The sequence below is a fragment of the Rhea americana genome, unplaced genomic scaffold (genome assembly GCF_003343005.1).
Source record: "Rhea americana isolate MKP2758 unplaced genomic scaffold, rheAme1 scaffold_49, whole genome shotgun sequence".
Lineage (NCBI taxonomy): Eukaryota > Metazoa > Chordata > Aves > Rheiformes > Rheidae > Rhea > Rhea americana.
This window is the reverse complement of record NW_028186634.1, coordinates 3,656,239-3,672,235: the sequence shown is the minus strand read 5'-3', so window position 1 is coordinate 3,672,235 and position 15,997 is coordinate 3,656,239. Positions and strand designations below refer to the sequence as shown.

The following is a 15,997-nucleotide window of genomic DNA, read 5'->3' as shown; positions in this document are numbered from 1 at the left end:
CTTCCTGACAGCACTATTTCCTTCCAGATCATTACATAGGAAGTCACAGAGGCATTGTGAAGAACTSATCTTTCCAAACGTTGGTCTTTTTGTCTATCAAGCAAAATAGACAAAACCTGAGAAGGTACAGAACTCTATACGGGGTCAGATCGTCTAGCTTAGCGCTCCGTCTCTGACAGTGACAATGGGAAATGCTATTTGGGAGAATGTGGAAGCCCAGCTCTTTCCTCCTGGGTAGTGACCTGGCATCCAGAATTGTTCTTAGTGYTGTTAGAAGGTACATCCCAACCTAATCCTTATAGTATTCATTATGGACCTGTTGTCAATGAATACACCTCGTTCCTTTTTGAATATGCCGATACTGTCTGCCTCTATAGCTGCCCAAGGCTGCAGAATCCAGAAATGCACTACTTTCTGTGTAAATAAATACTCTCCCCACCCCTCCCCCCCRTGTTTTAAAGAGATCTTCTATTAGTTTCATCAAATACTCCTTCATTTGGGAAGTATAGGATTTGCCAAACAGTTCAACATTCATAATTAAGCAAAATCTCAGTCATATCCCTCCTCAGTCACCTTCTTGCTAAACTGAAGAGTTACAGCCTTAAAATCTCTCCTCATATATTGGTTCTCCATCACTTTGATAGTGGCCGTTCTCTACACCTCTTCTAACTCCACTGTGTCGTTCTTGAKTTGTGGAGACCAGAACTGTGCACAGTGTTAAAAATACAGATGCACCAAGGTTTTATATATTACAAAAAAAGGTATGTATTGTCTTGTTCTCAATACTCATCTCAACAGTGCTTAGCATCTTGGGCTTTTTGGCTACCACTGCTTGTCCAGCCAGCGATTCCAGAGAACTGGCAGTGCTCAAGGTCACTTTCCCTGTACACAGAACTGTAACTGCCAGTTCTGAATTGAGGATCATGTAAACAAACCTGCTTTAGATTATTTTCCTCTAAATGCTTTACCTTTTTTATTTCTTTTTCTTTATGAAGCCTGTTTCTCTGTGCTCTGCAGTGGAGAAGGATTATGATTTTGCCCAAGGGGAAAAGCGTGCTTAGCACATTTCCAGGAGCTTAGGTGTAAGAATTTTACTGATGATGAACATACAGATGTTGTCAATTATCTGGACTGTTCCTTTCCCCCAAATAGATCCATGTTCACAATTACTTCATTGATGCAAGTTCTCTAGGGCCTTTTTAAGCCCCCCAAATATATCAGCTTATTGCTTCAGACCCTTCAGTCTTGTTCCACAGATCAGCAAGAAAAAAAGTAGCACACCCGCTTCACCAAATGGAACACTTAAAAAGAAGAACGTGACCCCCAAGACTTCCAGTGCTGTGAGTAGTTTCTCAAGTGCCCTTGCTAGCACTTTATTGAAAGATTTTTTTTTTAATTAACAGATAAAATAACGCATAATTAAAGACCAGTTGTCATATTTTCCTGGTAAAATATTGTTTAACGTTCAGGCAGGAAACAGAATGTTGAGGACCTGCTATTTCCCTTTGAGGTGACAGGGGCTTGGATATTTGCATTTCCACCTGTAGATTTAGGAGCATGTTTTTAGACTTTAAAAATATGAGACCACTTAATCTGTTAGTACTTAGTATTGCTTGTGTTACAAGGAGCAATTTAGAGAGTGATATTTTTGCAAGTCAAGTAATTGTTACTATAGTGAAGAAAAAAGAAGGCTTAGCTCTTCAGTAGGTATAAATCATTATTATGCTACTAAAATCACCAATTCTTATCAATTAAAGATATGTACCCAGGAAAATTCAGCTCTTCTACTAATTTTGTCTGTTTTTCCAAAGTAATAAATCTTAACAGCAAGATGAGTAACTTGTAAACCAGAGAATAAGTCTTGGTCTAATTAAGACCATTGATATGCCCATAGGCTGAGTTTTAACCACAAAACAGATCAAAGAAATAAATATCAAGGAACAACCTCATACTTAAGGAAAGATGAAGATACAATTTCAAATTGTATTTGAATATTGTGATGAATTAATAACTGTGATCTTGCTTCAGAAGCCTAGCTAGTGAAAACTAAAATCAGAGACATAGTCATATACGGTTGTTAAAACAGGAAAGTTCATCTCCTAAAGATGGTATTTAAAGTTTAAATGTAAGAAGCTTCTCTCTATGTACCATAAAGAGAGATTTAAAATATCTTTTATAATGCAGTTCTTTTATTTTTTATGATCTTATTTTGACGTATTTTTATGATATATACTATAGTAGAATAAAACTGGCATAGTATTTTATTGTTGTTTGCTGTTGCACTACTTTGTTCTTATTTGTGTTGTTCCCACCTTTCGAGTGAGTATAAAAAGATGTAGTCTTTAATTTTGTTGTTTTAAATTACAGTCCTCTGCAGGTAGGTCAACATCTCCAGTATCAATTTCAAAGCGGAATCTGGAGTGTCAAGAGAAGAAGGGAGAACTGGACAAGTCCRTAGGGCCTTCAACCCAGGGACTGGGAAATAAAAACCTGCAGAAGCCTGCTGTCGCACTCCGATCCAAAAAGAAATCATAGGGTATCCCTCAGCTCTGAACGACTTCAGAGTAAACAACTATTACTTGTGCCAAAATGAGCAGACTTTATAAGGATGGACAAATATATCCTGAACTGTTTGTCTTTTTACTTCTGGACCCTTTAATCAGAAAGCTTTAGCTTTCCTTTAACATTGAAGAAAATCTGACAGCAGTGTGAACTCCTAACCTGTAAGAGGACATCCACTGATAGTATTTTTGTCAGAGTACAAATTATAGAATTGTCTAAAAATGTATGTAATTTATTTGTTCTCTACTAACAGGCATCATGCCAGGTAGGCAGTTTGCTTTCACAAATCCATTTTCCTGTGTTTTACTTGCATTTACTTTCTTTAGTTTTGTCACAAACATTTAAGGGGAAAAATGAGGCCAGGGATTCCTGATAACTGTGTGCTTTACACTGTGACAATATTCTAGGAAATTGCTTATAAATTTGCTCTAGGCATTACAGCACAAGTGCTTCAGTCTGGAATTTGTTCCTGCTATTTTAGGTTGCTGTCAATTGCTTATTTTTAAGCAGAACTTATTTTAAGCTTGACAAATGGGAGATGTATTTTTAAGTACAATGGAATTGCTATGGTTCTCACTACTGAATTTCTAGTGCGTTGATTAAGTTCTTTAACTAAAACAGGTGTTAGAATAATGACCTTTACAAGTTAGTTAATCTTCATTTTCAAAAGGATGAGCTTAGGTTTGTTATACATTTATATAAAATACAATGTGATTTACTGTTCCAAAGGCAATGCCATTCTTTAAGGACAGATCTTATTGGTAGACTGGCATTGTGGTGCATTATGTGAGCAAATGGTATACACACTTAGTTGGTCAAGAATAATTTCCTTCAATATATGCTCATTCTGTGTTACATATTATTCAAGTAGTTCTGCTGAGACAATTTGAGGAGACACCAACTGCTCAAATCTCTTCCTTTCTCCACAATAATCGTAGAGTTCCTCTTAGAGATGTTACAGCCTTGATTTTATTTGTTAAATAATTTTATTTAAAAGCCAAATTCTTTCTCTGAAGATACCTGAAAACTTGGAGAGATCTTATTTACAATAAACTAATTAAGAGCTTTTGACATCATGTAATATTAAAAGGGTAATACATCACTGATTCTCACTGAAGAATGTATTTGTGTGTATAAACAAGCATCTTTTTGGAATATTAATCCTCTAGTTTATGTTTTCACCTTGCAAAATGCAGCAAGTTTAAGAAGGTCACAAATTTCTATACTTTCCTGACTGAATGCAGTAAGAATTTCACTTTAAGCAGGAAGTTTTCCTTTTCTTTTTGTTGTGTGCTCACACAGCAGCTAAGTCTCCTTCACAAACTGGCTCTAATAGTCACACTGTTTTTATTTGAAGTGGATCAAATCTTTTACGAAGTCCAGACTGCTTTCTGGTTCTCATGACACCAAAATGATAGGTCAGATTGTGGCCTGAATAACTATCTCCTGGGCTGTTAGCCGATGCCGCTCATTCTTTTCATGTAGCGAGACAGTCCCTCGAAGGGCATGGCCGGACTCGCTCTGTTAAAACAGCGGCTGCATCGTTAGCCAGCCTCAGAGCAGTCCCACCTGATCGCCGAAGCTGCAGAGCAGCGAAGTGCCCTCCCTGATGCGGTACAGTGCCGAGGGTGCAGSTATCCTGTTTTCAGAGGCGCTCTTTTCTAGCACGGATGAAGTTTTTAGAAGCCCAGCTGACATGCTGAGATTTGTTACCACTCCTGCTCTTTTGAACCAAGGAAGCTTGAAAACCTACTCTTTCACATCAAAGGGTTATGTCAGTTTTACAGCACTAGCAGAATACAGTAAGTACAATTTTCCTGTAGAAAGTGAGTTRTTTACTTGTCATGAATGCAATCTTCCATCCTGAAATATTACTTCAGGTATTTTAGCTAGAACACACCTTTTGTGGCCAGCTCCTCAACAGACTTGACTTTGATCTCACTGTTCTGATTTCACTCCTTCCCTCCTTTCTCCACAGTTCCGGATTTGATTCATATGTTGTTCTTTCTTTCCACAGCTTGCTTTCTTTTCTGCCACAGACCAGATGTGCCCCAGTCCCGTCTCTGTCCGTCCTAGTGTGTCCTGTGCAGGAGTGGACTCGTGGGAGAGGGCCGCAGGCTGTCAGAAGGGCTCGTGCAGCTGAAGCCGGCCTCCTGCTGGCGCCGGGCTGGCTCAGGGAGGGCTGCAGCGAGAAGCGGGCTGTAAAGCTCTGCAGCAGTGCTGCCACGGGGCTGGGGCCTCCCTGCTGCTGCAGTTCCCAAAGAGGCAATGGTTCTTCCCAAAGGCTGGAGAAGAAACTTCCTATATATCAGTGACTGCTAAGATTAAACCTCTTGTTAAACAAAACAGAGCTCTTACAATAAGCTCCATGTATTTTTCCTTTTTCTTCCTTATGCTTTCCTTTAAGCCTTTTTTCACTCCTTTTCAATGCCAGCATTTTCTGTGCTGACTTTTTTTTCTCATTTGTAAGAAGATTTTTGTTCTTCTTCTGCAAATCTCTTTCTTGTTTCTGCTTTTGATGTGGCTTTTCTCTGTGTCTCCCTTTCAACCGTCAGCTTACTTTAGTCTCTTCACTGTATTTGCTACATGGAGGAGACCTATTTAAAAATTAAAAGTAGATTGCATGGGAATTTCATGTTTCTCCTTATTCTCTGGGACCTTGTTTCTCTTCTCCCCTAGTTCCATCCTCAAGTTTATCATCCTCAAATGCTCCCTTCTCGACTTCCACATTCTGTTACTCATCTTTCTCTCTCTTGCTCTGTCCATCCACTTAGTCTTCCCCTTCACTTATTGTTGCTTGATATTTAACTTCTAAGGTAGCATGAGAATCCATCGTAGCATTCAGATTACCCTGCTGTGCCTAAACACTTTTATCTGTAACTCAGCTTTACTGACAAACACCAACTTTCTGACTGTGTCTATATTGGCTTTTTCTTTCATTTTTTCTATCACACACTCCATAGCAGTAGTTAGGCTGGTAATATTAACTGTAACATCCATATTAAAACCACAGTCTTGTATAACCCATTACAGATCAGATCTGTATGACATTGTAATTTAAATGGTGGTGGTTGCTGTCAGCCCATCTTTGCTTGTCCTCCTATTATTACAACCACCAGTAGAGCTGTTCTACGGGGAAATTTTGAGTGTAGACAAAGCTTTAATCAACAGTAATCCGACCCTTTAAAAATGCAATACCAATTCATTTATTTCTCATTTCACGTATGAAATTTTAATGGGTACAATCACCCTTAAGGATGTTTCAAATATTAACATTATGCACAATTATAAAACAGAACTTTTTTTCTGTATGAAACTATCAGCATCTTTGAACCAAGTAAGTAGTTTTCTGTGCTGACATCAGGTTTACTATCAATCAGAAACTTATTAACAGCTGTGTTAGCCCTAATTAAGTGCAGAGCAATGGCAGACTTTTTAATTAAGTCTTATTTTCCTAAGAGGAGACWGACTAGTGTTTTCCCCGCTTCTCTTCCCCATCTCCATCCTTATTTACTGTGTACAACATGCATTAAAAATAACTGGGAAACAAGATGGGGCCATTGCCATGGGGCCAAAGACACCAGAAAATGTTTCCTTTCCAGAATTGCTGCATGATTATACTTGGCATAGTTTATCTGTTTGGCTTTTAAAATAATTCCAAAAGATTTGAGTGTTTCTGCAGTGCTTTTCATTTGGATTTCTTTCTAAATCTCTTTTTGTCTGAAGAGACAAGTATTAGCAGAAGAATTACTGAAATTAATTTTAGTGTATAAGTTAATCTGAGAGAAAGTGGTGACACATAACACCATGTGCTCCAAATAAAGTCCTTGTTGCCCAGGTGGACCTCTAGGCCTGTACCGGGAAATATGTCACATGTGAATGGAGAACCTGGTTGTTATGCGAAAGAACAGGCCTCACAGGTAAGTCCAAATTTAACCGTCTCCGTGAGCGTTTGATTGTCTGAAACAACTCTGAGTGGTATGTGCATGCTCCTGAAGGAGAGATACAAGTACCTTGGAAGTGCTCTTAATCTGCACTTTCTCCATGGCACTACTGAAACTGGGATCTTTAGCAAACCACAATTGTGGATCGTTTTGCTCACAGAGTAAGCAGTGTGCTCTCTCTGAGACAGCAAACTGATCTACGGCTTCTGACAGGGTAACATCAAGCATAAACATTTTTATTCACTATTACAAGTATAAAAATGCGTTTACCTGAATTGTGTTCTGTTTGTATTTTAATCTCAAGACGACTTGGGACAGATTCTGACCTTGCTGTGCTGCCAGTTTACAGTAGGTGAGGATCTGTCCCTCGCGATTTAACAAGAAGGCAGTGGCAGCCAGCCTAAGTTTTGGCACAGCRCATAATATGAATTTAAGGGTTCATTTCAAGCACAAAGCTGCTGAGTTTGCTTTTGCACTTTTCAGGCAGCAGACTTTTCACTCAGTGTTTTCCTGGAGGTGACAGCTCTACAAGTCTTCATAAGCAAAACAAAACAAAAATAAATTGGGAAGATCAAGCCGTAGGCCAGTGAGTTCAAAAGCAGCAGCAGCAGCAGCAGCTAGAAGCTGTAAGAACTAATGGCATTGCTCTGCGAGCCTTAACACGGCGAGCTCTTGGGGGCAGGAACGGTCATTTTCTGAGAGTTTACCGAGTGCCTGTAAACTCTTAGAGCTCAGCAACCTGAGCTGGCCTGAGCCCAAGGTGCTGATGCAGTGTAAGTGCCGAGGACAGTAAACTCTCAGTAATAGCTGTGATGGTCAGCAGCAGCTTTAAAATACTGTGTCTCAATTACAGCACTAAAACTGGGTCTAGGTACAGCAGCTCTCCGTTACGGGCGTGAAAGTATGTCCTACTTGTCTGCAGGATGCTGTTCAGTGGGGATTACAAGGGCAACACTGTGTAAATCCTGCCTTGTGAAGCAGACTAGTTCTTCTTTTTCAGCTACACATACTGTTTTGTTCCTGTGTTATTTCCAGTATGTGTCTGTATATTTAGAAGTTTCTGTTTAGTAATTCTTATGGTAGTATACTCTATTTCATTACATTCATTGGGGTTAATGAATGACTACTGTTTATACATTGTCTGGATATTAAACCTTAATCCAAAATTGAGTCAAACCTCATTTTTGTGTCCAGAAAAAAAAAGCAACTGAGATAATGCCCAAGCATATTTAAAAAGAGAACAGGTTTTTTGTTATGTTTTTGGATAATTTTTATACTTCAGTTATCTTGATGACATTGGCCTTGTGTGCTTCAGGAGTGTCCAAGTTTGATTACTTTCATAAAAAGCAGAACAGGCTCATGAATTTCTTTTGCTTCTGCTGTCTCTCATCTACTTCCATTAGGTTTAGTTTCGTAGTGGAAGAAATGTTTATGTCATCTGAAGATAAACTGAAAAAATGCCACTTCAGTTCTTTTGATGGCAATAGCAATAGTAGGTCAAGGTRGGGTTGTTGATTTCCGAAGACAGTGATGCCAGCTGCCCTGGACAAGAGCAGCTGAAGGCTGAGCATGTGCCAGCCGTGCTGTTTGGTAATGTGTCCTGGTGCAACCCAGCTGGAGGCCGGGGCCACAAGAGCGTAGGTGTTGGGAGCAAGGTTGCACTTTACATGAGAGTAACTAGAAGGAAGAAAGCACCACTGGTAGACCCAAAATGCTGCAGTTTGACCTCTTGTTTGTAGTGCTATTATTTTCATTTAAAACGCAGCAGAACAATACTTCAGCAAAATTGTAAGCGGGGATTTTGTTGGAAAATTTCTACACGTAGAAGAGCAATTGGGTAGTCAAAACCCTGAGCTGCAGACAGCTTGGTAGTCCCAGATAAGACTTGGTAAGTCCCAGATCGCAGCTGCTTTGTGTGCTTGCACCATGTTTGGTCTAAGCGAGGCTTTGGAAGGAACTTTTTGAAAACAAGTAACTCTGTAATATTCCTTAAACTTCTTTTTCATCTAAAATACCTGCTTTCCAAAGGTGGAATGCATTGTACACATTGAGGAGCACCATAGATTATGCAAAGTCTGTTTGAATAACTACTATTTTCTGGTAAAGTTTGAGTTTAATGATAGCAGAGAGGTTTAGTAAGTGTTAAAAGTGAATTTATCTTACATGTTGATACTGTGTAATAGTGCAGCATAGCTTATCATGCCTATGTGTTTATAATGTGCATGAAAAGCAGACAAGTACGGTACAAACATAATCTAAGTATGATTCTCTGTTGACATGCATTATGGAGTTACTGCAAGGTTCTTGGCATGAACTGGGAAACACTTTGAAAAAGATGGTGCACGAGTACATACTATCAAAGAAAAGGAGACGGGGGGATGGAAGAGCAGGAGGGAGAAACAGCAGCAGAGCTAACTGCTGTTGCAGGTATCTGATAGGGAAGGAAGCTTGCACATATCTGGCCTGAAGAAAGTCAGAAAGAAAGAACATCTTTGAAAGAGACAAAAGGACTCTCGTCTCCCGTTTCTCCCTTTATTTATTTAGTGAATTTAGTGCTTGCAGAAAGCGCCTGGTTGACAGCTCTGTACCATGTAGTCTTGGGTTTATTCCCAGTAGAATATACAGTACAGACATGTACAATATGAGTCCCCCCTGCTTATGCTCCTAACAGGTAATGTAGGGTGTGTTTGCTCTCCACGGAGAGTGCATCCTGGGCCCACCTGCTCGCTCTACCAGTGGGCTGCAACGGTGCAGATACAGGCGGGGGCGTCTAAGCGACTCRCGGGTTGGATCTAGAGACGCAAAAGCTGTTCCTGCCCCAGCCGTCGTCCCCACCCTTCGGTGGATGCTGCCACCCCCGAGGCAGCAATGTCTGATCCACTCATGAATCAATTATTGAACTGTCGCATTTTTCAACCTGGCCTATTAAATTAAACTGACATGAGTCTCATTTCACGAAGACATTAGATAGTGATGAATTTCAGGTACTGTTAACCTGGTTTTGAATTGGCCAGCTAGACACAGGCAGATTCATTTTTCATTCCAGCTGCCAGAACCACTGTCGTATCCTGTCTTGCCATTGTTGTTGTGGCTTGTTGATCAATGGGTGGCTTTCCTTGCTAATTCATGAGAAGGGGCAATTTCCTAAGGAGAAAGGGAAGACAAAAARGCCAGAAAGGTCAAAAATATTTTTTTTCTTTGTTAGAATCCTGAGGAAAAAAGTGAGTATGTAACTGGTGAAACTGGCTGGCTGGTTTAAGCTTTGTTGGAAGGAAAAGCACAGTGCTGCTTACAGACTTAAAAGGCACTGCATGGGATAAGTAATGCCATATATGCTAGGGAAAACCTGGAAAATGGAAAAGAAACAGTCTGTGCTGCCAACAGTGTTGTTCAAAGCTTCAGACCCAGACAGTGCTCTAAGCCTTCCCACATTGCATAGACCTTGTTTCGCCTGTGCTCCACCTCCCCTCACTGGGTGCTAACACTAAGGAAGCTGGAAATCTTTTTATTGCTACTTGTTGGAAGGGAGGCAGTCCACAGCCTGCTCTCAGCAGAACCTGTACAGGTCCTGCCTTGTCTAAAGGCGTTCCCTTCCTGCATTTTGGTTTTGTCAGTGACACTTCAAACATTGATTTCAAAACAAAACTAAGTTGAAACTAAGGTTGGCTTAATTTCAGTTTCCTTCGKTTTTTTCTATATTCACTGCCTAGAAGTGAAAGGAGGAATCTGTGAAGGTGTCCGTGCTGCGTTTTGATGTCTCGTGGCAGGATGGAACCACAGGAGACCTCGGTGGCATTGGCTGTGAGTGGCCAGAGAGGCCGGATGCTGGTTTGCAAACCAGGATACAGGCATGTGCTGGTGCCTTGCAGCCTGCCTCAGTGAACGTGCTTCTCTCTGAATGCACCACTTCTCCTTTCACTGTGCAAAAAAACAGCATGGAAATCCTGGCAGATATTTCCTGCCTACTGGAGCTGGGCATTCATTACTATTAGTAGAATTCTTAATTCTATTAATTGATTAGATGCATATGAGGAAATAAACCTAGGTTAGACCATAGTGGTACAACAGATAGGAATCTGATGACCTATCAGACTTTTACATGTCTAACAAAAGATTTTTTTTAGTAAACATTGAACAGCCCAAATTCTGCCCTCCAGCACTTCTTCCAGTCTAATGAATGTATAATGAAAGCAAATATTTGATATCGCAGAAAAATCCTGATTTTTAAATCTCATTCCTATATATTTTCAAGAGGTTAGCTTACTTGACATGTAAAACATCTATGAATTTTAAGTGAGGCCAGATTAGTAAAGCTCTATAGTTGGTCTTTCATCTTAATGTGACCAAGAATGTCCTCTAGCTCACCCTATTTACTAAGAAATTTTAAAATATCAAATTGCACATCATCTCCTGCCATATGCCCATTTCTCTCCAGGGCTCTGCTCTACAGCAGTGTTAATTGACTTTCCTAAACYCTCTTCTCCTGAGTTGTGACCGCTCCTGATGAAACAATCAACAACGCTGCTGAGCAGAACAGGAAAGGGGGGAGGGAGGCAAAAAGATGAGCCACATTAAATACAAAGTCATTTCTGCAAAACGAAAATAAAACCAAAGTAGTGACCTATAACCTACACTTAAAACATGTTAACTTTTGGGTGCTCATGTAGAAAGCTGAGTTTTCAGGCTCAGGATTGCATGAGAATCAAAGACTTTTTCAAGGCATTTTACATGGAGGAAAGAAAATCATTAGTGAATAGAAAACATGGACTGTCACACATATTTGATTCTGTTTTAGCAGACTTTGAATAAGGTCACAAAATTGAAAAACCTTGACAGCTGTTAAGTGAGGACCATATAGTCCCCTGTTGTGTAAATGAGTCGTTTGTTACATCTCTGTATAATAGTTCAACTGGGTTAGATGACAGTGAACAAAAAATAACAAAGGCCGTAAGTTAGCAGTACGTTAATGAACTTTTTAACTTTTCACTTTGGTCTTCAGAGAACTACATTAATTATTAGCTTTATGCTAATGCATACTACGTACATGATTGTRCATTACCCCAGTGACCTCTTCTGCTCCCCGGTGTCTGCCGGTCTAAGCGCTGGGGAAGGCAGCTGCAGGCAGTGGCCCGGCTGAGGCCCGTTTGCCCCAGAGCCCCTGGGAGGGTGGGCAGGAGGGGGCAGAGCGCTGCCCTCGTTGGCCCAGGCTCCTGGCCCAGCCCGTGCAGGCGCTGGGTGGCTGCCTCTGCGCTGCACCAGCACGACCAGAGGCCGGGCTGCCCTGGGTGCCCCTGTGCTGCCCTGCAGCTGGGGCTCCGCTCACCTGGCACCTACCCAGTATCTGCTCTACCCCTCCCCTTCGGGGGTGGCCGTGCTGCTCCCTTGCTGAGCGTGCTYCATCCAAACCTCGCTCTGGTAACGGGATCTTTCCGTTTCCCTGCAGCTTTCCTGTGTTGCTGCCACTGTAGCAGTTCAGTGCTTTATGCATGTACTTCAGGTAGTGATCTTTGCAGTCTCTAACAGAGGTGTATTATCCCCCCTTTTTTTCTATTGACTATTGAGGCACACCGAAGAGGGGAAAAAAATCCACTGAAGAGGGAAAGGAGGTTACTCTGCACAACTTTTTTTTAAAAAATTTGTTTTTAAGGGCCTTTCATGTGCATTAAGTCTTGCTGCCATAGTGCCTGGCATGCAAATTTGTAATGGCTGATGAACAAACACTATCAGCTGAGGAATTAAGAGAAATGCAACTACCTCTCATAACTCTTGCCAAAACTTTTTTTCTTTTCTTAAAAGATTAGCTTAGATTAGATGATTAGCTCAGAATTGCCTGAGCTTTCCTTTATATATATATATGTATATATATGTATATATATATATGTATATATATATATATATATATATTAAAAAAAAAAGCTCTTACAGTTGCAGAGAAAATTTTGGAAATGTGAAATCCAAAGAGACTCAGAACTGAAAAAGCAAACATAATGAGTGTGAATTTTATTATCATTAATACTTTGTTCATTTTCTACAAGTTTCATGGTTTTTGACCTCTCAAAGCTGGCAATACTGAAAAATGGAGCACAACTAGGGCAGACTTGCTTCAAGCTTTCTTCATAGCTATTTTGTAGTATCTCTGAATAAATAATATTGTGAAGTTAGAATTTTAATTTTAGTAACACTTTTTTCAGGTAAGGCCAATCAATCTCTTTATTATGACAAGTTATTTTAAACTACTTGGTATTCAGGTATTCGCAGCTGCTATGAACAAGTTCATTTAAACATCAAATCAATCAGTATTTTCACTAGAGGGAAATTTTTAAGTACCAATTAAGAATGAAAAAGTGATATATGTCCTTTAATAYGATATTAATGTGCTGAGAAAGGTGATCCTGACTGCACAAGAAAAAATGCAACTGTGCATATGCTTGTCTTAGTAAAGGGGGTATTTCTGTCACTTAGAATAATTTTATGAATAAGAAGTGGTTAKTTTATTGCTGCTAATGAATGGAAATCCCATCAAATTGCAAGACATCGCCACACRTGACACCACTGCTCTTTAACTAAAAGCACAGTAGATTTTCACAGTGATAATGCAAGGTATGAGCGCTTTGTACGATGGATGGGCTGTACTGGTCTTACTACAGTGCACTGTTACCTTTCAACAGTGCGTAGATCGCAGTTAGGAGTTATGCTAGGCACTTAATTCTGTTACTTTCTTTTGAAATATCAACTTGTCTGTCCATAATGAGTGCATAGGGTTTTTTAATTGCAGAGGCACAGGCAAAATTGTGTCCTTTAGGTCAAGCAGAATATGAAATGATCTCCCCAAGGAAGTGGTGGCCGTCTTGCTGATGTAGTAACTTAAGCCCATGCTGAGCATGGCAATCAAAAACATAATAGTGAGAACCACCTTGCCTTGGTGTGATGATCTAGTGCCGTATTCCCTCTTGGTATCTGCAGTTCTATTTTTGTTTGCTTTGTACCAGGTGCTGCACACAGAGTGACCTCGGAGGGGGGCAGAAATAGTCCTTTAAAGGGACAAGCCTTAGACGCATGCACTACGCGTAGGTGGGGTTAAGGTGGTAGTGCTGCATGGAAAAAGTATTTTACAAGTGTCCAACAGTGACTGGACAGTTATGTCAGGAGATGTTTACTGAAAAGTAAGGTGCTTTAACCAAGAGGAATTTTTATCACCTTGACTTAGATCACCTTAGCACTTGCCTGATTTTATAGCAGTTGATCTGCAGGAGATGTCACTGAACAATAAGGTGACAACCTCACCCTCTCAAAATGACATAAACAACATTTCCTTTATGTTGTGTTTGTAGCTGTCATACCATAAAAGTATTTTCTGAGCACAGACCCCTTGGGGAACAGCTGAAAAAGGGGAAAGAAAGAAGGGAGGGGAGGGACCCTAAAGCTGAATTGTTGAACTAAAGATTGCCTAGTCTCTCTAAGGATTTCATTACTTACTTTCCTGTGAAATAGTTTTAGGAGCCTATTTACAACAATTTTGGTTTTCTTGTTCTAGTGATTTTCTTGCATTAATTTCTGTAACTGCTTCCCCCCCCCCGTTGTATTTCTGTATTATCCAAACATGCAATTTAGCAACTAAAAAGACTGTTTTAATTGTCTTAAAACAGCATCCTTATGAAATGTGATTTTTTTAGGACACTAAAATACATAATCTCATCCTGATTATCTAAGAAAGACATTTGTTATTCATAAACACAAAAGAATTTGGCCATACAAAACTAGGTCCAGTGAAGTTAGCTTGATTTGCCCAAGTTGGGAATCAGTCCAGCTTCTTCTTGAAATGCTCATTTTTGCATAGAGAATATGAGTAAAACAGTACAGCTTCTGCTCCCTTGCTGGGTTATAAATACTTTATATATTAGGCATTTAGTATTCTTTTTTTTGTAAGTGATCACATGTCCTGAAATTCAGAAATCTTTGATCTGTGCACATTTTTGCAAATACATAGCACCTCTGTGATGACCCCACTGCTAATAGCAAGCTGAACATAGGGCTTTTCATAAGAATATTCAAAATTYTTGCTGCTTGGTCAGCAACAACCTTGGCTGTATACCCCATCATTTTCTCTCTAGGTATCACCGAGTGAGTGTTGTTGGAGACATGACAAATACAGGCTCAAAATTATCATGCATAGGATAAAAACTTTGTGGATACTGCCAYGGTAATTCCAGTCTTGCAAGGTAAAACTATGTATACAAGAAGCCTGCAAAAGAGCGAATGGGGAATGTAGTAATTGGGAAAGTGAGTGGAGTCATGTGGGAAAATATTTGTACCAGATGATTCTTTTCCAGCACTGCAGATGTTACACGGAAGAGCTAATGTGTAAGTTAATGCTGCCTGAGGCAGGATTAACTTCTAATGTGTAGGAATTGAAGAGCGCTAATGGCCTAGCTAACATCAAAACCAGCTGGTACAGGCAGGTGACTCAGCAAGCGCGCTCTGCTTGTGCCTGCTTTGGCCATTGCCAGGAGTGTTATTCTGAGCTCCTGCTGCCAGTCCTGCAGCCTGCCTTACCCGAGCGGGAGCGAGGCAAACGGTGTGAGTGGCCATTGCTGGAGTCAAGCATGAGAAGCCAGAGCAGTGCTTCTGATTGATTTCTTTCATGATCTCTTTGGGAGCTGCTAGACTGAAGAGCTTATGCTACTCCCCTGGACCAGGTGTGTGGCTGGGGTAAATCAGTGGTGTCCTAGGGAAAACAGCAAAGACTCCCACTGAGTGAGATACAGTGACCGTGGTTACGCTTTGCCGTACAAGGGATGATGTGCTCTTGTGCTGTGCTGTGGTGCCTATATTGCTCATTAGATGCTGGCTTCATAGGGATTTAGTCTAACTGCATTGTTCCCTGGATGTGCTCCTAGGCTCCAACTTTGCTCCCAGGTCCTTCCTGGAAACCTGCTCCACAGCACGTGGCTGTGCGCAGGGGCCCAGCTCTCCAGCTCCCTGTTACTTTCTCAGCTGAATTGCTTTGCTCCTGGTGTGGAAGCAGAGCACCTGTGTCTCAGCTGTGTGAATGATGGCTTTTGCCTCCCTCCTTAGCAGTAGTTTCTGTTGGTTTGTATCTCTGGGTATTGTACAGTAATCCACTTTCTTAAAGTGCATGCTGTTTTAATATTTCTGCATAGCTCTGCTGTTAGGATAAAATGGAATCTTAAAAACTAATTAAAAGCAAGAGAAGAGGTAAAATAAATGTCTTCTCCTGGTCAAAAAACAAGTGCTAACTGTGGGTCAAACAATGCAGTGCTCACTGAGGAAGAACTTGTATAGGCTCAGTGGTCTCTGTAGGGATTTTCCCAATCAAGACCTCAAGAGTCACACCTAAAAACAGTATTTTAAATGTAATGTGTGTTGTATTCCTACAAGTTGTCTGCATGCAAGTGTACCGTTGGTCAGCTGTTGCAGAGGCAAGAAGACCCACCAGTATGTGTCAGTCTGGTCTGAAGGTAACTTTTTGG

The 15,997-nt window shown here is 40.6% G+C and overlaps 1 protein-coding gene across 5 annotated transcripts in view; it reads left to right on the top strand.

Moving 5' to 3' along the window:
* Window positions 1–5,192, top strand: part of STK33 (serine/threonine kinase 33) — a 66,530-nt gene extending 61,338 nt beyond the window's left edge. For 2 of the 5 annotated variants that reach the window (XM_085317178.1, XM_085317177.1), the window contains exon 17: window positions 4,602–5,192. In XM_085317178.1, coding sequence (XP_085173304.1) covers window positions 4,602–4,877 — 276 coding nt within the window. In that variant the 3' untranslated portion in view covers window positions 4,878–5,192. Of the gene's footprint in view, window positions 1–1,256; window positions 1,341–2,367; window positions 3,634–4,579 lie in introns of those variants that run through there. The other 3 variants (XM_085317179.1, XM_085317181.1, XM_085317180.1) reach the window with 3 other exon arrangements.
* Window positions 5,193–15,997: the final 10,805 nt, after the last annotated feature.